Below are 24,454 nucleotides of genomic sequence, written 5' to 3' on the forward strand. Positions count from 1 at the left end.
CACGCAAACATCTCCGGAGACGACCACAAAACCACAAGCGTTTTTGGTCACTCCTGAGAAACCACAGCAAGAAAAAAAGAACAAAAAGAAGAGGCCGCTGTCTACACCCAGCCCTTCCTCTGAAATCGACAAGCCAGCACAGAAAAAGACAGCCTAAGATAATACCTGGATCAAGCTGACACGGCAAAAGAAAAAGAAGGAAAGAGAACAGGAGCCAGGGGCAAAAACTACTGACGCCCAAAACCAGCTAAGTAAGGGTGGCTCAAAAAAACCGAGAAAGAAAAAGACAAGAACAAAGGCTGTGCTTGTCCAACCAGCTGAAGGGCGAACGTACGCCGAACTCCTCAAGGAAATCAAGGCCAAAGTTAGCCCGACAGAGACTGGAGTAGACATAAGGTCTATTAAAAGGACGAGGCACGGAGGCGTTCTCCTTGAAATGGCTCGAAAGACCGAGGACAGCAAGGCTTTCACCGATGCCGTAAGGTCAGCCACTGCAAACATCGGCACGGTCAAAACGCTAACACCAACAACAACGATTGAGATCCTCGACTTGGATGAAATCTCTACCGAGAGCGAAGTCCGCGAAGCACTTAAACGTGAATTCAAAGACAGCCTAGAGATCAAACGGGTGAATTTGACAAAACCCACACCACGAGGTAATCGGGCAGCCTTCTGCGAGATCGACGAAACCAATGCGACTAAAGTCCTCAACAAGGCCCGTATAAAGATTGGCTGGGTTAACTGCCGCATACGCCCAATTGCGAAAGTAACCCGATGCTTTAAATGCCTAGGGTTCGGTTACCGAACAGAGAATTGTACGGGCCCTGACAGAAGCAAATGCTGCTATAAATGTGGCGGAGATAACCACAAATCTACAAACTGCGTAGAAAAGCCAAAGTGCTTCCTTTGTACGGCAGACAAAGACGCTCAGGATGGCTTAGGTCATATAGCCGGTTCCGGAGCGTGTAAGGCATTTCGCACCGCACTTGCCGCAGCCACGAAAGAACAAAAATGATGCGCTTATTACAGGGTAACCTGAATAGGTGCGCCTTAGCGCAAAATCTTCTGCGCCATCGTATCTTTGAAGACATGATCGACATCTGCCATATCTGCGAGCAATATTTAAATATTCAGGGTAATACATGGTTCACAGATAAATCTGGCACAGCAGCAATCTGGATCATAAACTCAAAAAAGGTCACCGTGAACGACAGCGGAGGCGGAGAAGGCTTCGTCTGGATCAAAACCCCCAAGACCTACTTTGTAAGCGTCTACCTTTCACCCAACGAAGGGATTAGTGTGTTTCGATAGAAAATGGCAAACATAGATGATACTATCGGCAAGTTTGATGGGGAAGTCATCGTAGCTGGTGATTTCAACGCAAAATCAGCTGAATGGGGCGCTGAACGCTCCGACACCAGAGGAGACGAAGTAGCGGACTTCGCAGCAAGGACGGACCTCATAGTGCTGAACACCGGAAGTAATACCACCTTTAGAAGACCCGGATGCTGGGAATCTATACTCGACATTACGTTGGCGACTCCGAAGATTGCGAACATGATTGAAGGCTGGACCGTATCCGAAGAATATAGTGGCAGCGACCATCAGTATGTGACATTCAGCATTCAAACTGCTTCACGACACGACACGATTATCAACCGCGGAAGTGGAATGTCAGGAAGCTCGATTTAGAGAAGCTGCGAACTTCTCTGACACGAAGTTCGCCTACTTTTCAGGACAGCCCGACTCCGAATAGCCGTAATGAAACGACAAATTTAGTGTCAAGAGTGATGGGACTGATCGCCGCCTCATGCGATGTCTCCATGCCACGGATGAAGAGGCGAGGCTCCTATAGGCCAGTATATTGGTGGACTCAAGACATAGCAGATGTTCGGAAAAAATGCTATGGACTACGTAGGAGAGCAACGAGAGCAGCAAAACGTTCCCCTGACCAAGACATATACTCGATGGAGTACAAACAGGTCAAGAAGACTTTGAATAAAACCATCAAAGCAAGTAAAGCGGAGTTGTGGAAAGAGATTTGCAACGACCTCAACAATGACCTCTGGGGTAAAGCATACCAAATTGTCACTAAACGACTTGGGAAGGCTTCTCCAGAAGGACCGAAGTCTCCTGCCTCAATGAACAGCATCGTGGCAGAGGTGTTTCCTGACCTCCCATCGCGAGAAAAGAGACGATATGTAAAAACTGGCGAAACAACACCCTTTACAATCAAAGAACTGCAAGACGCAGCAAAAACCATCAAGATTGGGAAAGCACCAGGCCCTGATAGCATCTCAGCCTAGGTGATCAAGATTGTAGCCCTGGAATACCCGCACATACTCCTGAGTGCTTACAATGCGTGTTTGGCAACCGGCACGTTTCCTACGGTCTGGAAGCGGCAGAGATTGGTCCTGTTAGACAAAGGGAAGGGAACCCTTATAATGCCATCGTCGTTTAGACCACTTTGCATGCTAGACATTGCCGGAAAACTACTTGAAAAGCTTATACAAAGCAGACTTCGCAATGATATTGATCGAGTTGGAGGACTTGCCACCAACCAATATGGCTTTCGAAAAAGTCGATCGACAATCGGCGCGATTCAAAAAGTCACAGAGACGGTACGGGAAGCATGGACTGGTAGCCTCAAAGCTCGCCAGGTGTGCCTTCTTCTCACGTTTGACGTTAAAAATACCTTCAATAGCGCGAATTGGGAGGATATTCTAGATGCCCTGGAGCACAAGTTTAAAGTGAAACCAGAAAATTTGACAATAATCGATGACTACCTCGATGAGAGGCTGATTGTGGAAACGACGGAAGGCCCACAGGAACACGACGTATCTGCTGGCATTCCTCAAGGCTCAGTTATGGGGGCCGATTTATGGAATGCTGACTACGATGAGCTTCTGAGAATTCCGCTACCAAAGCAGGTTGAACTCACGGGCTTTTCAGACGACGTAGCAGCTACAATTGTAGTGGACAGTGCCGAGGAGGCGGAAGTACTTGTTCGAGAAACCATTGATACCGTGGAAAATTGACTTAAGAAACACCACCTGAAACTCACCAAGCAAAAAATTGAGATGGTCGTCCTGACCCGACAAAAGTGGTTCCCAAAACCTTTTGTCGTCGACACGGGCGAAACAACATTGACATCTACACGAGCATTGCGCTATCTGGGAGTGGTAATTGACGAGAAGCTCTCTTTCCGAGAACACCTCGACAATGCATGCACCAGGGCCAACATGACGGTATCCAGTTTATCAAGGATTATGACGAATACAACAGGACCACGGACCAAGAAGAGAAGGGTCCTCTTGGAAACAGTCCACTCAGTATTACTCTACGGAGCTGAGATATGGGCGGATATTCTAGAGCAAAAGACCTACCGGCGTAAGATGGCAGCGGGTCACCGTCGAGGCGCTCTCAGGATTACCTGCGCATACTTCACCGTCTCTGACGCGGCAGTACTGGTCATTGCGGGAGCTACGCCTATCGACTTATTAGCGTTTGAAAGAGCCATGCTCTATGACGCTAAAAGAAATGGCGACAACTTCAAGGAAACAAAGACGAGAATAAAAAAGGAAACGCAACAGGAGTGGCAAGACAGATTGACGTCAGGGGAGACGGGCAGATGGACGGCGTGCCTTATTTCGGACATAAATGTCTGGTTCTCTGGCTCTCTCTACTGGCTCTCTCGACAACACGGGGACACGGAATTTTTTTCTGACCTAGCTCTTGACAGGCCATGGCCAATTCAATGACTATCTCTTCAGGATGAAACTACAGGACAAACCGACATGCAATTATTGCCTGAACAAAATTGACAACGCCGAACACACATTCTTCGAGTGTCCTCGGTGGAAGGACTACAGAAGCAGCACCGAAGAGATCATAGGCACCAGGCTCTCCCCCTCCAGCTTGGTGACTTATATGATCGAAAAAGAGGAAAACTGGTCAGCTGTTGGAGTTTACGCGCGGCGCCTTCTGAAAGCAAAAATCGCAGAAAGGGACCAGTAGCCAGGAGTTGTCGTCGTGAGACGCAACACGGACTGGATTGAATTAATGCTAACGCGGTTCCAATCCAGTCCTCCCCGTACCATCTATGAGGAGAGGGGAAGAGGAATGTTTTTTTTAGTGGGTAAAAATCTCCACACTACCGACCATCGATATCTGCCGTAAGATGGGCGGTGAACTTAACGATAGCGGTGTCTTTTGAAGATCTTTTTTCGTACCTCTTTGGAAAATACACACACACACACACACACACACATATATATATATATATATATATATATATATATATATATATATATATATAAATTTTTTAACCAATGGTATTTTTAGAACCTACTTGACTAATTATAACATATGATAGCAAAGGCAGGTGAAAATTTCACCTTAAGGACAAATGCAATAGATAGATTTCTAAAGAAATCTACCTAAAAACTCATGTAAGTTATAGAGTTTACTCTAAAAAAGAATTCCAGACCCATAATCGATCGATCGATCCCATCGGACCCCATAGGACTGAAAATCTTCTGCAGAAGGAACTCTATGATTTCCACAAGTTTTCTACTTTAACTTCCAGTGGACACCAAAAAATTGATTTTTACAAGTCAAATGTCGGTGGATTAAGTGAAAAAGCCATGTATAGGACTATTTCTCCGTGTCTATGGGGAGGATAAATCAATTATGTTGTAACAGGGTAATTTACCCTTGATCGGCAAAACCGATCACACGTGGACATAATTCGACGTAGCATTGGCGCGCCTCGGTCTTCGGGACCCGACTAGTATTAAGTGGGAAGGGATATTTTTGGGGTCTTTATATAGACAAGCCACGAAGGGTGTCGACAGAAGTAGTGAAGTTTACGAAAGAGTGACATCGTCTGCTGACCAACCAAGGAGGAAGCTTAACTCTATACCAGAGTTCTCGGTTTCAAAAATTATCAAGGTACGGAAATTTTGTCTCTTCGTTGAGCCTTGGGGTTTATACCCGGCTCAGTAAGTTCACTATATCTCAAATATTGACTAAATTAGGGTAATTCAATTGTCTTATAATATTTAGCTTAATAATAATTAATTAATTAAATTAATTTGATTCGTTAACATTTTGAGCATTCTTCCTGGGGGTTTTATACCCGAGGAATGTTCTAGACCTCTTGGGATGGCAAGTCGTGAAAGATTAATTAATGCAGCTGGTTAATAATTGTTAACATCTTAGATTGGTTTTTATTCAAAAAGATTAGTAATTAAATTCTGAACATCGGGATGGTTCCAGTCGACACGACAAAATATTCGGTACCCGAGGTCAAAACTTGCAGGAGTAACGAACAACGGAATCCAATTTTGAGCGAGTAAATTCCTTATGAATTTTATTACGCAGTAAAACTATAAAATTGACAACTGGACGTTAGTAAAATTTAAGGCAATCGAATTATCATTTATTAATTGTATTGAAAATTAACTATATTATTTGTCTAAAAATATTTTATCTACCGGAAAATTAAGTATTTAGAAATTTCAGCGAAGTTAAATTGGAAGTACCCGTGGAGGATTTTTGGAATTTATTTTACGTCGAGATAAAGCATTGTGAGTTAAGTATCTAGTCGAAAATTCCACGTGGTTGAACGTGATATTGAAAAAGGGGCCCGGGAAGATTATAATAAGTAAGAATTAATACCATTGTTCCGATCAAATTCTATGTAAAACTAATTGTCATTGTGAATCACGTCCGGAATGGCTTAGTAAAATTTTATAAAATAAATTCTTGGGATTCAATTAACGCGATGAGTATTAACTCGTGTAAATTTTGGAAATAAGTTTAGGCGTCGATATTAAGTTTGAAAATTTTGGTAGTAAATTATTAATAGAGGAAATTGTGTAAGATATTAGTTGAGATCTAATGACTGAATTAATTTAGTAAAATTGACCTTGTAATGTTAAGATAATTTTACAAAATCGAAAATAAAAAATAAAGAAGAGTCCGTGTGTGTGTGTGATGCGTGGGTTATGTGTGAAAAATATTAGTGTGGGTAACGTGTGTGCGATACTCTGCTTGTTGATGATTTGCCAAGCAGAGGAATCGAGTGATCCAAAACCTAGAGCGTGAGGGTCCAGTGGACAGCGCGACGTAGTTAGAAACCACAATATAGACGCTCCATATGAGGGTATTGTGGGATTAGGAACCTTTTTTTGACGACCTCTACTTGTTGATGGTTTGCTGAGTAGGGTAATCAAATCTTGGTGCGACGTTTTCTGCTTGTTGATGGTTTGCCGAGTAGAAGGCTAGCACTAAGTCGGAGTCGCCGGTTTTAGCCCGAAATCCTCCGGTAGTAATAAGGATAGTATTAAGTGAGTGTACGAGTGAATAGTGTACGTGTAAATGCACGAGTTGTTATTTCAATTGTTGTTAAATAAATACCGGTTATTACTGTTAAATTGGACAAATTTTTATTCAACAGCACCTTCCTCCACTCTCTCTACCCTAGATTAAGAATCCTCAGCTCTGGACCGGTTCCAGGAACCGTGATTAAAAATCCTGGTGGCGCCCTTTTGTTATAATTTTAGAGTCAGTTTTGTTTAGTTCATTAAATAATTAAGGGGCCAAATCTGAACGAGTAAAAAAACGTTACGATGTGTGTAGAAATCTTTCTCAGAGTAAACGATAATGGTCTTTTATTGTTTTTTTCCGATAGTAATGTAACCCAGATGGTGGGAGAAAGGACAGGGGAAGTAGGGAAAGGGACTAGTGGAAGGAGTAGGGACGGTTGAGAGAGGGCTGAGAAAATTCATATTTGAAGATTGTTAAAAATGTCACAGTGTTTCCATTGGTATCGAAAAATTTTTTATTAACTAATACTAATATGGATAGAAAGTCAAATCTGTTTCCATCCGTTTCCATTTGTTGGGACATACGATAAAATATTTAACACCGAAAGTAATGATACTATTAGTTAGTGTATTGTCGTCATTTATTATCTTTGATGTACAAATACCGATTATGAGGCCATCTACATTTAATCTACATTTAATCAATTTAATCTACATCTATCTAAGCATTTATTAAAAGTCATCATTCCAACTCAAAACCCGTATTTCCATAACCTCTTCCATTATTATTAGAAGTAGAGTCAAAATTATTATTTTCGGGTGAGCTATCCACACTTTGATATATTTCGTCTAAACTTCTTTTATCATAGAGCGATTTTTGTTGTTTTACGATCATCGAAGTTCTTTTTTGTTCAAAAGCTTGAATTATTCTCGATGACATTCTGGTAGATGTAAAGCGGGAATCATCTGCAAAATTAATTGATTTCATATTTATTAGTGAATGATACACTATTAAAACGATCAGAAATTTTTACCACCAACGATTATTGTAAAAATCTTATGAGAATTATATGAATAAGAGGAAAACCATTATAAATATATATATATATATATATATATATATATATATATATATATATATATATATATATATATTTTTAAACTTTTATTGAGCAGGGATGAAAAGCATTTTCGATTTAAAAAAAAAAAAAAAAAAAAAAAAAAAAGCTGCATGCTGCAAGCCTTCAAAACTTGCAATAAAATTTGTATGATGAGACGACTAAGAAGCTGAAGAATTTCCATGTTTTCTGAATTAAAAGGATAACGAATAATTATATTCAATACAGAAAAATCACTGGTGGTAATTATAAAAATGTATTGACTTGTAATTAGTCAATCAATCAGTGAGATATGCAGACGTTATCATTGGTAAGACTTAGGTAGTGATAGTTAATAAAAATGGAATCACAGACGGAGCAATAACATAAATTAGGATAGAAGTACCAGTTTTGATAATCTACACAAGAAATACGTAAATGAGCATGATTTCTGTTGCAAAGCGTTGTGCAAAACTCTTAGTTTCAAGCGTCTCCATCTACGTGTGTGCCTTGCACAAGATCGTATTACAAGAAACTATCTTATGGATTTTGTATAACTTGCTTATAGTACAATACTTAGTAGATTTTTGACGCATTTCTTCCACCAGAAACTAACAGTGGATGCTTGCAATTTGAATCTGTCACGAATATCTGCAACAAGACCTATAGGTAGAATTTGACGCTACCATCTGTCAAGCTTGAAAGTATTCTTGCACAATCCTTATCCTTCAAAACATTATTTGAGATTCAGCATCGATGAAACGCTGTACTCTCGGGAAGTAGAGAATGAACATTAATCTCTAAGGAAATCCGCCTTGTAACAAAATAGTTTTCATCTGCTCCTATGTTCAATATTCTACATTTTGATGATTTCCGTTGTAAGAATAATATTATTAACAATTCGCGTTAAAAGAAACAACAACAATGTACATAAGTCATTTCATACGAAATCACCGAGCTTTAAATAAATGTTTTTAATGCCAAATAACTCAAACAGGTATTAAAAATTAACCGTCATTTTTGACAATTTTCAAAAATTCAAAATTTGACAAATTTGGTATTTTTCAAGATTTTCTTCCAAAATATTTTTTTTCTTCAATATAGCTCTGTGTCCCCTCTCAAACAAAGAAAAGCCATTCTACTCTCTACAATAGCGTTCGAGATATTATAGAAACAAAATTGAAAAACTGGAAAAATTGCGAAATTTTTAACTTGCATATCTTTTGAAAAAAAAATTTTTTTTACCTTTGGCAGAACTTCATTTTATGATAAAAGACAACTTCTGATCAAAATTTATCCCAATCTAAAGGGGTCGATTTGACACGGAATGACCCTAATATTAAAAGTTATATAAAAATTGAACTTTGAGCTTGGATAACTTTTAAGCCAATATATTAAAAAAAAAATTATGAGACCTTTTTTGTAGAGCGTTAAATTTATAATAAAATTTCCGCTATTCTTTACTTTTGATCCATTTGTTGATGAGTTATAAAATTCTAAAGAAAAAATAAAATTTTTCTCATGTTATTTCCATAAGAAACTTAGTTTGGAACGCGGACAATTATATAAGTTAGCATTAAGAGCTCAAATTTTGCGGGAAGTTTTTTTTTGTCAATGTGGGGGCATTTAAGCCCCTGAGAGTAAGAAATTCAAAAATACCCTTTTTAAGGATCACCCTACTGTGCATAAATCATGCTCAATCATGCATGATTACAATTGGGTGTGAAGTTTCACGATCTTACATTATTGTGCACGATTCATGTTTAACCATACATGATTATGCTTAATTCATACTTGACCATGCAAGATCATGGTCATGGTACTGATTTTTTCTTGAGTATTCAAACTTTGAGTTAATGTCTCTAAAATTCTAATGTTAAAATAACATTCCTTAAAATTTTGAACTTTAACATTCTTAGGAACTGAATTGATAAAATTTTACATTTATAAAATCATTTATGCAATATTTTGAACAATATTGTCAAAAATGCTATAATAGCCACAAACGGTACTTCTACTCTTTATCTCGCAAAAGTGCTACCTTAATTTTTCACTTAGATATGGCAGTCAACATCAAGATTAAGAATATATTGTTTCATTACTCATATGCAATATATCATAAGATTAAACTAATAATGGATAAAATTAAATTACTTACTCGCAGATTCTTGCAAATTTTTTCGAAAAATGGTTTCTAAATCTGTTGGTAATTTGAATTGTCCCTCATGATTCTGCAGAAGTGTGTGTACCGTTTTACGCTTTTTAGGTGATCTATCATTCGATTGAAGTACAGCAACATTGGAGACAGCGTTATCTTCTGCCAACTGCTGTAGAACTTTGACCATATCTTTCACATGAAATTCTAATAATTTGTCTGTAGATGAATTTTTTGACTAAAAATGTTAATTTTTAATTAGAATACTCGATAAAATTGTTATCCTAGTGCAAAAAAATAAACATCAATACAAATTTCAAATAATTTAACAAAATGAAAATAATGTTAATTTTTAATTATTTATTCGAATGCCAGTCGCGATTTTCAATCATTTACTGTCTTATGCAAATAATAATTTTTTAATTAGTTTTATTTTTAGTAGCAAAAATTGTTGTTTATCGATAAATATACGTTTTTCTTCAACAACTCCTCAAATTTTAATTAGATCTATGTTAGTGCATAAATCGGCCTCGTATACAATAACAGAAAGCTAAAAAATATATAATGTTTAGTCAAAAATCCTTTGATACACTTGAAAATTATTAGTTTCCAGCATTTGTTAATTTCTAATCGTAAAATTTAATTCCAACATCGTTCAAAATTGCTTAATAGAAATGTTTTATTTTTATCTAAATGTATAAATGGATTAAAATTATAATTTTTGAGGTACTTACTCTTAAAAAACAGTTTAAGTTAATACTTGTATTAGATAAAAGATGAAGAAATGTATTATATCTATGAAATAACATTGCAATAAACTGAATAAAGAGAATTAAAACAAATCCAATTATAAATAGACAACCAATTGGTTCCAGTTGTAAGTAATTTTTTTCAAAATGAACCTGTGTATTAAAAGAAGAGATCATGAAAAATAATCAAATTGTTTTTTTCTTTTTTTTTTAATTACCTCAATTGTTTCACTCCGATATGTAATATTATATGAAAGTCCCAAAGGCCATTGGAGATGCAGCGTATCTTTATTCAGCTGCATTAAAAAAACTGTTAATACAAATAATGCATTTAACATGAAAAATTTGAAAAGAAATTCATTGCGTAAATTTTTTAATGCATCAGCTGTCTTCTGTAATTGTTTTTTATCTTCATCTAGAGGGTAAAGATATTTTTTGATTAAGCGATTCCAAAAAATTTCTTCTTCATGAGATAAAAATTCAACTCGTCCTTTTTGAATGTCTGGATCTTGAACCCACGGAGGACTGACAAGAAAATTTCCTAATTTTATTTCGTTAGCATCGTCATCGATAGGAGTTGGTAAATTAAAAGGTTGAGAATCTATATCTTGATTAAATTCTCCTTTTTTTGGTGACTGTTCTTCATGTACATCAATAAAATTTTTATAATATACATCTTTGGAAGGTATGTTTATTTGCACTTCTTTATCAACTAAGTTTCTGTAATTTAATTTAAATTGACGTTTATAATAAACGGTTATACCTGCCCAAGCGGTTTAGGCGCCTTCTCCGAGTGAACTCCGCTGAAACTCGGAATACAGATGGAATTTACACGGTGTTTTAGCGGGGCGAAATACAGAGTTTTGTATGCAGAAGCGACAGGAAATTGTGACGGTGTTGTGTTGCAGTTTTCATAGAGTATTAAGATTGTTTTCCCGGAGTATATTCGGCGTTTTGGCGGCCCCCTAGCGAATTCAATCATACCGAAATTTTGGGTATTTTTTGGATATAGTATTCATTTGGTAACATTTGGGTATGTTCTATAAATATCTTCCAAATCATACCGAAATTACCGTAAGTGTTGGGTACGTTCGTGAACTTTTTATCCCCAAATTATATCGAAAAAGAATTCTATTTAGCTGTAAACGAAGATCACAAATGGCGCTAATAATGAAATGTCATTTACTGTTAAGCCCGTCAGCTGCGATGTCGACTAACATACTCATGTATGGTCTGGCGTATACTTCCGACGCTGCTGTTTTTTAACTTAATTATATCATTTTCCAATCGATTTGTGTATATTTTATAGAAGCACATTTTATCCTTAACTACTTGTTTGGTGTTATTATAAAAATTTATACATAATTGTGTCATCATCAAGAAAAAACGAAAGTGGATAGAAAAAAACAACTTCATCGAACAAATGCTTGGAAATATAACCAAATTTCCAAGAAACCGTTACAATTCAATCTTCAATATCGATTTTTTTTTTGTTTAATTACTGATAATGATAAACAAAGTCTTTTAGAACTTAAGATAAGTCTTTTTTAGAGTTTTTCAGAGAAAAGTCCGAAAAATTTTTACAAGGATGGTTTCTAAGACCAGCTTGGGATTCGAACCCACGCCTGACCGGTGAGCCAGTCCGAGTGCTCTATAGACCATGCGCCTTAGACCACTCGGCTAACCTCACCGGTTAAATGTATGCTTTGTTTGGGTATGATTTGGGTATTTTTTTTTTAAATGTTACCGAAAAATTACTGAAAATATACTCTAATTCAGCGGATACTTTGGCTTCTATTTTGAGTATAACTGAATTTGCTAGGTTAAGTATTCACGAAGTATTACTGATGTTGTGATGGCGTATCCACGGAGTACTGCCGGTTTCCTCACGGAATACTATCGGTGTTCTTACAGAGAATTTGAGGAGTTTTGCCGGTGTTCTTTTTTTTTTTTTTAATAAATCAAGAAATAATCAAGAAAACTTAATGAAAAATACTTAATGAAAACACCAGCAATATTCCGTGAATACTCCGCACACTCCGTGCGAACAACGACAATATTTCGTGAATACTCCGTTAGAACAATTGCAATACTCCACAGATACCCTGACAATACGCAATCGGAATCTTCGGTCACAGCTGCACACGATACTTCGTTTTTCCTCCACTAAAACACTGCCTAAACTCCATCGATATCCCGAGATAACTCTATAAAGGAATGTACTCCACAGAAACTCCGTGGCTCATCGGAGTTTTCACCGGGTCATCAAAACCGCTAGGGTGAATATACGAATATACAAATATAGTTTAACTAAGAAAAATAAACAAAAAATATGCGTTGACGTTCCTCTGTTCGTGACTATAATTTCGTAAATTTTATCACAGCAAAAACTAAAGTAAACAATAAAAGATCGTGGATTGGAGTTATTGAAAATTCATAAATAAAAACGGCGACTTGGATACTAAGTTTTTCCTCGAAATCACATAAAAATAAGAAGGTCCCGAAAATTTGAGCCCGATAAATCAAATCTAGCCAGTGGAGAATTTTTTTTGAAATTTGAAAAAATTCAATTTTTCACTTAAAAAAAGTGTAAGCTTGAAATTAATAAGTTTTAGCAGACGTTTTAACAAAGTTCGATAAGCTGTAACAATATTTGTATAAGATATGCACTAATGCGACGTTTCAGCCGCACCAAAATATTTTTTTGGTAACACAGCGATATTTGCGTAAGCTCCGAGCTTATACGAACTGTTTACTTGCTATAGTATATATAGTATTGATAAAATAAACCCTACACCGATATTCGGTATGGTGATGATTCAAATATTATATTAGTAGCACACGAATACATGGCACACCGTTTTATTATTTAAAATCATCGTAAAATAATTGACTCAAAAGTAGGAGTGTGCGAATAGTATTCAAATTGAATCGAATCGAATAGTGCTATTCGATTCGAAATTCGAATAGTTCGGATAATTTGAATAGTTCAAATAATTCGAATAGTTTAAATAATCCGAACAATTCAAACAGTCGTTTTCTGTTGGCAAACTAGCTGGTTGTTCGACAAAGATTCTATTGATGAACTAGCTGAGTATTCGAAAAAGATTTTCCGACATATTTTTTATTGCTGAATACGAATCTGAAGTCGAAATTTAGGGTCAAACTGCAAAAAACGGAGAAAAATAAAAGAAAATCGATAAATTCCATGATCTAATAGGATTTTCAGTATGTTATGATCAAATTGCAGTTTCTGTTTTGTTTCTCTCTGCAGTATCCATCAGTGATTCGCAAATATGGTTATTTACCACTTATTGTGTCTTATTGAAGTCTTGTATCAAATGAATTTCGACTTTGATATAAAATAAAACGTTAGGACATTGAATCAGTACATTTAACGGCAAAAACCTGCTACTACGGAGTGTTAGGTCTACGATGACAACTGCCCTTTAACAGGATGTGTAGAATGATTCGCTAGGCAACATTTTGTGGTATCGAATCCAGCGAAGGCGTGCTGTTTTGAAGGACAGCGCTATAATATGAGAATAATGCCGCAGTGTGTCCGACGACGTTTTATGAAAAACAGAAATGGCAAGTATGTAGTGATTTGAAGATTTTGTCCATGATCCTGGGACAACAATCTGGAATCACGAAGTATCCATGCTATTTGTGATTGTTTGACAATAGAGATCGCAAAAATCACTACGTCAAAAAAATTTGGCTTTCGAGATCTTCATCTTAATATTTAATTAATAAGTTAGCGGATTATTGTTAAATAAGTGGATAAGTTAAACACAGCGTGATTAAAAAATCGAAGCCGGTTGGCACTTGGTAGTCACAAAATTGGCACTGAAAAAGGCGCCGAATTATTGCACACATAAAATAAATTATCTGAAACAGACTCAAAATAAATTAAGCACAATTTATCAAAGCGGTTTGGTAATTAATAAAACGGAAGCGGACTTTTATAACACAAGCGAAATTCAATTATAATAATGGCGATACGACTACTTAAAGCGTGGATGCGAAAGATAATAATAATAATAATGCGTCTTCTTTTCGTCAGCTTCGGAAGAAGGCTAACTGCGCATGTCAGCGGAGCGATCGACCAATCAGAAAATCCGTTCTATCGATGTCAACACCGATAACCAATAGAAAAATTTAATACATCTGGCGTGTTAGTGACGTCAGAGTAACTCAGTTTGCGAAAGCGTCAGAAAATTCAAAGCGTTGAATTTTCTGGTAGGCTAAAAACTGCGGGAACGAGCGGTTGTCAAGTGCGGCTCATTACTTTAGGAGTCCCCCAGGGGCGAATTCATCGCGGCTGAGCTGTTCACCGTACAGACCTCTAATTTTGACTTCAGATTTGTATTCAGCGGTAAAAAATACGTCAAAAAACCTTTGTCGAACACCCAGCACAGACCATTTTTTTGTGGACCTGTGTAATTATTTGATAATCATGCTTATTATTTGTGATAAATATCTCTTGATATATTTCGACATCCTCACCCCGGAGTACCCCGCCATTTTGACATTCCTATAGGAAAATTCAATTTTTTTTAAATGAGATCTACGACACGATGGATCAGATATTGAAGGAGTGGAAATATAGCAATGAAAAGCGACAGTAATGAAAACGTTGCATAAGCTTTTTAATAAAAGATTTTATGTAGGGTAGAAGTACCGTTTATGGCCATTTATTGTTCAAATTAACGATAAAAATGAATTTATATTAATAAACTATTACAAACTCGATTTATTTTAATGTAAATTTTTTAAAATTCAACAAAAATGTAGTTATAACATTATAATTTTATATAGATTAATTCAAATGTTAACTGTCCAAAAACCGTGCTAAGGTGTCTCAAAACGGTACATCTACCCCATATGATATTTCTTATACTTGTAAAATACGTATAATAGATAAAAGATTCGTATGGGTGTTCAAATGAAGAGTTTCGATAAGTGTAACATCAATATATGCTTACGTAGTTAAAAATATCATCAGTGGACAAATTACAACGTAATTTCTCAATTATTGACATTTTTTAAGAAATAAGCTCATCGAGATCTTTCATTTGACTATACATACGATTTTTTGCATATATTTTATACCTATGATATTTGTCATATTTTTGAAATATATAAAATATATAAGAAATTCGTGTGGATATTCAAATAAAAGGTCTCGATAAGTGTAACTCTCGGATGAGCTTATATCGTTAACAATATCATCAGTCGATAAAATACAACGTCATTTCTTAGTATTTGATAATTTTCAAGTTATAAGCTCATCCTAATATTACGCTCATCGAGACCTTTCATTTGAGTACGCACACGATTTCTTCATATATTATATATGTACGATATTTCTCATTCCTATGTCATGTATAAAATATGTAAATAGTATATTACATACCTAGGCCAGTAAAATAAGAAAAGTCTCAGATCACATGTAATTGTTGGTCGAGGCGAAGCCGAGGTTGACAAACATGTGGTCTGAGGCTTTTTTTTTTTACTGGCCAAGGTGTGTATACTATTTTTCTGCTCAACGTAGCCGGAATGTGGTAACTTCGTTTAGCGCAGCGGCCAGAAAATTGCCACTTTCCGGCCCGAGGGCAGAAAAAATTCGTGTGGGCTATATAAATATAGTTATAATAAAATATAATTTAATGTGATAGAGTTATAAATATAGCTATAGACTATATTTAGAAATTCTGTAACTTTATCTCTAGTTAGGATTATTTAAATTAATTTATCTTTCTCTTAACTTAACTAAATTAAGTATAACATCAAGATGAGCTTATATCTTTGGTCTTCAGGAATCACATGACCTAAACACTGAAGTCAGAAAGCAGTTTGACTCTGATCAAATAGCAACAGTAATAAATGCATTAGAACTCAACATTGCGCACGTGGATCACCATCACCTAAGTAAATACTCACCTGCTTTTACGGTTCCTAGACCTATAAAATTACAACTTCGACACTCTCATGACAATGACATTTTAATACAGCGCATTGTGGATCACAAACGCAAAAAATCTCTTCCGCAAGGACTGTCCAAAATAGCGATTTCAAAAGATCACACTATTCGTCAACGAGCAGCACAGAAGGAAGTAGAAGCCGAGTTTAAACGTCACACAGCCGAAGAAGAATTAAATAAGAAATTAAAGAAGAATAAATCTCACGATAGTGATGAGGCGTGGAATGCCGATCATCACCAAGCGTCTTTAGAAACAGCAGAATACAACAGGGACAAACACACAATCTTAAATAGTACAATTAAACATTTTTTGTTGTACTATCAAAATGTTCGAGGTTTAAAATCAAAACTTAACACGGTATATTGTAACACAGCGTTTATAGAGTATAATATTTTTGTTTATTCTGAAACGTGACTTAGTCCCTCTAATCTTTTCATCTGAAGTCTAACAAATCAGACTTTTTAGTATCCTTTGCATCTTATCTGGATCTCCAGCAACTCAATAATATTCTGTTACGTCCAAATTTGGACTAAATAAATTAAATTATTTTCGGCCCAAGCTTTTCAGCCTATAGACCGGGAACGTGTTAAATACTGGATTTTTGTGATTGAATGAATGAGAATTTGTGTATATTTTAATTATGATTATATTGAATGTTTAAAATTACAAATGCGAAGAAAAATTATAAACACAAACAAATTTACAAGAATTCTTATGGTTGGAAATCTTAACAAAAATATGATACAGTATGATTTATGGTACCTGATTTGCAACTTATTAATTTCACTGATTCTAAACTTTACAATACAAACTTAATTTAAATTCACTAATGAAAAATTATTAATCGAAAATTGGAAGTATCAGGATATTCGTGAACTGGTTAGTGTGAATTAACGTGGATAATAAGGAAGTGTGTGGACACTAGAAGTTAGTGAGGACTAACGTGGATAATAAAAGTGTGAGGACACTTGTTATAGGAAAGTGTGTGGACACTTGATACAGGAAAGTGTGTGGACACTTGTAGCTTCTGGGACTGAACAGGAAAAATTACCAACGTTTTTGTGAACAAGGCCCCTTTTATCGATGGTTCGAGTTCGGACTTTGGGTTTTTTTTTTTTTTTGGGGGGGGGAAACTGTGTCCAATCAGGAAACAGTTTCCCGGGGTCCGTTCCCTGCCCCATTGCATTTTCCATAGGGAAAGCGACTGGGTCCCGCCCAAGATACTAGCCTATGTGCGTGCGCACTCACACATACGCTGGCATGTACATTTTGTCCTTCTAGTTTATAAAAAATTATTTAAATTTATTAACATTAGTAATATCGCTAATTGTTTAATTCGCTTAATAGTTAGTTCGCTTCATTCATAATCTAAGTTTTACAATTTTATTATTTAAATATTTAAGAATTATGTTAATAATTTCCATCCTATTTCCTATGATAAATTTATGTATTTATAACATTACAATTAAAATATTTTCCTATTGAATAAAATTATTACGAACCATTGATTTTAATAAACACGTGGTTGTTTATTCTTATTTAAATAATTCAGATGTAAATTTAAATTGATAATTTGATTAATATTTCGAAGTTACAATTTTCTATTGGTATCATCTCATTTAATTCAGAATTGATTTGATTTTTGAAATCAGTATAAGTTATTTTGATAAAAGAAATAATTTATTTATAGAATGTTAATGTTCTTTCTATGGTTAATTTTCGTTAAGTTTCAAATATTATTTTTAAATAGCTGTCGTGCTGTAATAAAATTTTGTTTGTCGTAATTGATAAAGAAAAATTTTAGTTATCTTAAAAGTACATCTGTTAGGCTGACAAATTACTTTAAAACTCCAAAGAGTTGTAGGCACTTAGTTCTATTTGTTTGGGACTCTTTATGGATATTTAATTACCCTAGAGAATTAAGATAAAAAAAATCCAATGCGTTTTTCTTGGGTTGTTCATTATGTTAACGTCTCCAAGAAAAATGCATTTAGGTAACTTATTTTTAATGTGTTTTTTTTTGTTTCTATTTGTTTAGGAGTATTTATGTTTAGTTTTATGATAGTAAAATGTTTCTAGGTAAATTTTAAAATTATACGGGTTCGTTATCATAAAGGGTTTTTTTTAAATTTCGAACATTGATCGCTAGGTATAGATTATAGATATATGGCAGATCTGCTCAGTGGTCGTCACGTGGTCGCCATAAGTAACTTGTGTTCGGCTCCCGATTGCGCGTGTAGCTTCGTATCCGTCTTCTATGGAGACGCTACGAACTTGTACGCTTGCACGGTAGAGTCTTCACGTCATTCCTCGAACTACCGCGATTTACCAAATTTGGGGGGCAATCGGATAGGTTAGACGAGGTAATTTGTCACTTCCATATACATGGCATTTATGTTAAGATTTTAGTTAAGATTTCGGAATAATTTAAGAGAATACACAACGCAGATAAAATTTATTGTCAAGAAAAAATAAATACTGCTCACGTATTTGTTTAAATGCAAGTTATTGATTTGGACGTAACAATTCTCAATTGGAATAATCGTTTACTAGATTTAGTCTTTGAATCTGACGACTACTTCGTTGAGCTTTGTACCGACCCAATTATTAAGATCGATCCATATCATCCCGCTTTATTAATTTTTATGTAAGTATTGTCTGCGCGTACAAAAGAAACCAGTAAAAAACCGGTATGTAAATTTAACTTTCATTGTCTGAAGAAGGCATCCCTTATGTAGGAGCTTGATCAACTAGATTGGTCGAAGCTACACATGGAAGTCTCGTGTAACTACGTGTATCAAATTCTATGAATTAATTGATGTCGCAATATGCAGAGCTATTCCTGCGTGTAAACTTCACTCCTATCGTAGTACCTCATATCCACCGTGGATCACGAGTGATATAATATATGATTGTAAACTCAAGGGAAAAATCAGGATAAAATATCGTAAAAATCATAATATTTATCTACGTGAACAATACAATGGGCTTAAAGCCTTGATAAAAACAAGAATAAGGTTGGCTTACAGCGAGTATCAAGTGAAAATAGAGTCCCGACTGACAGAAGATCCAAAAAGTTTCTGGAAGTTTATAAAACACAAAAAAAAATAATCAATTCCCGGCAAGCTTCATAATCAATGACGAAATTTACTCAAATCCTGAAACTATTGTCACTGCTTTTGGTCGTCATTTTAGCAACGTTTATCTAACCAATGATAAAAATACTTCTGACATAATGAATAGGAATATGAACCAATTAGATCTCAACAGGAATTGATGGCATACCGTGTTCAATAGTTAGGTCATGTGGTGGGTGCTTTGCAAAACCTCTTAAAATTATATTTAATAGCTGCCTAAGATTTGGTACATTTCCAGAGAAATGGAAACTGAATAAAGTATGCCCAATTTTTAAGTCCGGTGACAATGCTCTCGTAACTAACTATCGTCCAATATCGACCATCTCGGTATTTACAAAAGTATTTAAAATGGCAATATACGATAAACTTGCCTTATTTTAAAACAGAAATATCAGATGTGCAACATGGATTCTTTAAACAAAGGTCTACACTCACGAATTTGCTATCTTTCACACAATGCGTTTATGATGTTGTATCAAACAATAGACAGATTGATATGATAACGAATGACTTCGTCAAAGCGTTTGATAGAGTTAATATACATTTCACGATCGAGAGACTTAAAGATATTGGTATTCCTGAGCAACTTTTGAGCTTGTTATCTTCTTATCTTATAGACATGAAGAATTTGGTCTTGTTTAATGAATACTACTCTTTGGAGTTTGTATTTACCTCAGGTGTACCACAAGGTTCCAATCTAGGACCATTACTATTCCATATATTCATCAACCCGTTACCTGAACATATCTCATGCTTCTTTAAGCGCTTTGCAGATAATGGTAAGTTTTCCATGCAAATTAAATCGCAGACAGATTGTCAATTCTTGCAGATAAATTTAAATGTCCTAGCACTCTGGTGTAGGGACAATCAACTCTCAATTAATGACAATAAGTGTCAAGTAATGACAATTACTAGAACTAAATCACCCGTTTTGTATGAAAATAAGTTGAATGGTATTAAGCTCAATGCAGTCACAGTGTGGAAGGACCTTGGTGTATTATTTGACTCTCGGCTGACATTTCAAGATTATTTTAATTAAATCATTAGTACGGCTCTAAGAACACTTGATTTTATTATAAAATATACAAAGAACTTTAAGAGCATTAAAGCTATTAAGACTTTGTACATCGCTCTTGTACGTCCTGAATTGGAATACGCTTCCACAGTATGGTCCCCAACATATAAAAAACATATACTTCAAATTGAGAAAATCCAAAGAAAATTTCTCAAATATCTATCATTTAAAATTACTGGTGCATACTCTGCGTTAGTTACCAACTATATACAGCTATGCAATAATGCTGGTGTGTTGACTCTCTAAGAGAGAAGAATTTGCTCGTCTATATTTTTTGTAATAAAGTTTCTTACAGGTCTAGTAGACAGTCCAAGATTATTGAAACAAGTACCAATATTGGTACCATAGTGTAATTTAAGAACAACTGATTTGTTTTACTCGCCTATAGCCAAGTCAGTTCTGGCACAGACCTCCCCTGTTTATAAAATGTTGAACCTTTGTAATGTAATTGTAAAAAATAGCGCACATAAATGCGACTTACTAGGATTTACTCAACGATTAACTATCAATGACTTAGCATCTACTCTAGTAAACTACTAAACTACTAAATAAATATCTTTGAAAATATCAACAATTAAAAGGATACAGAGCAATTGAACAACATACATGGTGTACTATACGAAATTGATACTGATACTAACATAGTTACATCTAGGTGATTGAAGTATAAATTTTTCGCTCTATTTCTTTTAATGAGTTGAATGAGATTATAAACAATAGATACATGTGAAATGGATATATCCTTAAATTTTAAACATTTACATGCATCAAAGTCAATTTATTTCTTTGTTCATAATAAATACCTCTGAAAAATCTTACTTATGTATTTCTTCGAAATTCTTTATTTCCAAATTAGTCTCAAATATGTCGTTTATAGTTATGTAATTACAATTACTTTAAACTGCATGGAAATATTAAAAATTTTAATTTGTCTTTATTTCGTTTTAAAAATTATTTTTTTCTCTGTCGTTTTAGCCAGAAAATATAACCTTAACTGGGTAATAATTTTAATAAATAAAAAAAACTCATGAGCAAATAGAATTAAAGATATAAATCAATTATTATTGAGTAGTCAAACAATTACTCTATAAAATTGTCATGAATCATAAAAGCCGTAACTTCAATAGTTTAAAAGATATAATCATTTAAAGAGTCAAGTAATACATTTTTCATCAGATTTCGACGTTTGAAGGTCACAGGAAGCTTCCCTGACTACCCCGGCGATGTTATCACTGTGTGTGTGTGTGTGTGTGTGTGTGTGTGTGTGTGTGTGTGTGTGTGTGTGTGTGTGTGTGTGTGTGTGTGTGTGTGTGTGTGTGTGTGTGTGTGTGTGTGTGTGTGTGTGTGTGTGTGTGTGTGTGTGTGTGTGTGTGTGTGTGTGTGTGTGTGTGTGTGTGTGTGTGTGTGTGTGTGTGTGTGTGTGTGTGTGTGTGTGTGTGTGTGTGTGTGTGTGTGTGTGTGTGTGTGTGTGTGTGTGTGTGTGTGTGTGTGTGTGTGTGTGTGTGTGTGTGTGTGTGTGTGTGTGTGTGTGTGTGTGTGTGTGTGTGACTATGTGACTATGTGACTCGCTTATAACTATTGAACGACTGAACCGATCGGAGCGAACTAAACGGAGTTCTAAAGAGTTCCCTCAAACTTAGATTTCCTGAGAATTTGAACCGATTCGGACCGATAGATTTTAGGAAATCTTGAAAAATCTAAAAAAAAATAAGAAAAAAATCATTTTTGAAAGTGATTTTTTTGGAATATCTTTTAATTGGCTTTATCGATCAACTTTAAAAACTAATCCGCCCTTAAGCTTGAAAAACCATACCGATCGCCGCTAATCCGGTCAAAATTGGTTCATTCATTCGAGAGATATCGTGAACGAAAGAAAATCGAAAAAAATGTTTTTTTGACATAACTTCGTCATTTCTTCTCGGATCGTTTTTGATGATGTAGAATAATTTTAGAGCTTAAAGAATCGCGTCGATCGCCGCCAAAAACGGGGAAATCGGTTGATTGTTTCGAAAGATATCTTCGATAAAATATTTGGAAACAAGTGTTTTTTTAACATAACTCCGACATTTTTTTAAAAACTTTTAAACGGCTTGACTGATCAATTTTAAAAACTAATCAGCTCTTAACATCAAAAAATCACGTCGATCGCCACCAAGCCGGTCAAAATCGGTTGATTCGTTCGTGAGTTATCGTTGACGAAAAAAATCGACAAAAAGTGTTTTTTTCGGATTGCACCAAAATTTCCTGTCTAATCAATTTGTGTTTGAAAGCATATCATAGAACTTGAAAAACTGCGTCGAATGTTGATAACTGCGTGAAAATCGATTCATTCATTCAAAAGTTACTGCGATTTGAAAATTAAAAAAATAGTGATTTATTAAACTCCTATCAAACTTTTGAGCTCGGAGAGCTCAAAACTACACGAAAATTAGATTTTTGAGTTCGAAGAGCTCAAAAACATAATAAGTGCAATTTCGAGCGCTTAATTACGAAAGTAGTGGGAAGTTGCAGGGATGGCCTTCAGGGTCAACCGTTTTCCTAATTTTTTTTAAAGAAATGTTTATAATAATCGAACCATAATAGATATCGAGCATATAGAAAATTTATTCTATAAATCAATCAATTGTTTAAAAGATCGTCTTGAATGTCAGTGACCGTATCATCAGTAGTTTAGAAGTTATAACAATTTATAAGTTGATAAAATAGTTGACCGCTTCAACTTTAATGGGGTAAAGTATTTTAACATTCAATAAAAAATAGAGAAAAATTCTTTTTTGTCATTCTGATGCACATGACTGTATTTGTAATTCTCTAAAGCTACGAAAAAAAAAATGAAAGTGAAAATTTGTTTTGAGCAAATTCTTTATAAAATAAACAATGAAAATTCAAATTAAAAAAAAATTCTTTCACAAGTATATTGAGAATTGTGAATTATGATTAAAAAAAATGATTTCTTAATAAACAATTTAAATGGTTAATGAAAGAAAAAAACAACTATAAACAATTAAGAAATTTTTTTTTGTAATTCTTTTTTAAAAAATTGTAACAGGGTAAATATACCCTGAATCGATAAGTCGCCGGATATCGATAATTGTTCGCCGCAGCACTGGTACGTAAATGAGTCAAAGCCTCATATTAGTCAAAGCCTCGTATCAGTCAAAGCCTCATATCAGTCAAAGCCTCCACTGGAGTAAATGAGTCAAAGCCTTATATTATCACTGTAGTAGTGACTGTAACCATAGTAAAAACATGACTCACACCTAATAATCATGTTACTTTTAAGGACTATGTCATCCATCGTCAAGATCATGGTTTAGTAAGTTCAAACGGTTAGTATATTAGAGATGGAGGTATTGCCTGCCTTATACACAAGTCTTTACAATCCAAGCTACTATTCTCATCCGAAGCTCATAATATCAATCATCCGGAATTTGTGCTCATTGATGTCACCTCATCTACTGGCATGTATATATCGTTTTCAGCTATTCACAGGAGATAGCAGGGTCAACTATTAGACAGCTTCTTTGTCCAATTTGCCAAATATTATCCGTTCTACAAAAATTTTATCACAATGCGTGATCTAAACTGCAATCTTCTGAAAACTGATCACCCTATAAATCATCTTAAATCTTTTCTCATGGAGTCTGGTCTGTACTGTATACCATATAGATCTACATTTCACACTTTGGCAGTTGATTGATAGCTGAATATTATAATCGTTGATAGTGGTGATGAGTGGATAAACTATTTTAAGTCTGATATGCTTTTTATAGGTGGTCATGATTACTCATTTTTCAAATACAAACTTGACTATAAAAGCAAATATAGTGAAACAGTTAAGTTCCATGACTTCAAACATTGTGGTCATCAAGCACTCTCAACTTAACAAAAATTAATTCAGTCAAATTTGAACACAACAGAC

At 35.1% G+C, this 24,454-nt stretch overlaps 2 protein-coding genes across 4 annotated transcripts in view; one reads left to right on the top strand and one right to left on the bottom strand.

Annotated features, from left to right (window-relative positions):
- The first annotated feature begins 1,130 nt into the window (after window positions 1-1,130).
- On the top strand, window positions 1,131-1,738 carry LOC141528097 (uncharacterized). The gene has a single exon (XM_074243958.1). The coding sequence runs from the start codon at window positions 1,315-1,317 to the stop codon at window positions 1,690-1,692; it is 378 nt and encodes a 125-aa protein (XP_074100059.1). The 5' UTR covers window positions 1,131-1,314; the 3' UTR covers window positions 1,693-1,738.
- Window positions 1,739-6,955: 5,217 nt separating this feature from the next.
- Window positions 6,956-24,454, bottom strand: part of LOC141528094 (chitin synthase chs-2) — a 60,247-nt gene continuing 42,748 nt past the window's right edge. For all 3 annotated transcript variants that reach the window (XM_074243954.1, XM_074243955.1, XM_074243956.1), the window contains 4 exons: window positions 10,552-11,053; window positions 10,319-10,486; window positions 9,588-9,822; window positions 6,956-7,298 (listed from right to left, as the gene is read on the bottom strand). In XM_074243954.1, coding sequence (XP_074100055.1) covers window positions 7,075-7,298; window positions 9,588-9,822; window positions 10,319-10,486; window positions 10,552-11,053 — 1,129 coding nt within the window. In that variant the 3' untranslated portion in view covers window positions 6,956-7,074. The remainder of the gene's footprint in view (window positions 7,299-9,587; window positions 9,823-10,318; window positions 10,487-10,551; window positions 11,054-24,454) is intronic.

Source organism: Cotesia typhae, unplaced genomic scaffold (assembly GCF_013202065.1).
Source record: "Cotesia typhae breed Kobodo isofemale line unplaced genomic scaffold, CoteBio_Ctyphae contig_42, whole genome shotgun sequence".
Lineage (NCBI taxonomy): Eukaryota > Metazoa > Arthropoda > Insecta > Hymenoptera > Braconidae > Cotesia > Cotesia typhae.

Coding starts and splice junctions, on each gene's coding strand:
- LOC141528097 (XM_074243958.1), top strand. CDS start 1,315: ATGGCAAACATAGATGATACTATCGGCAAGTTTGATGGGGAAGTCATC.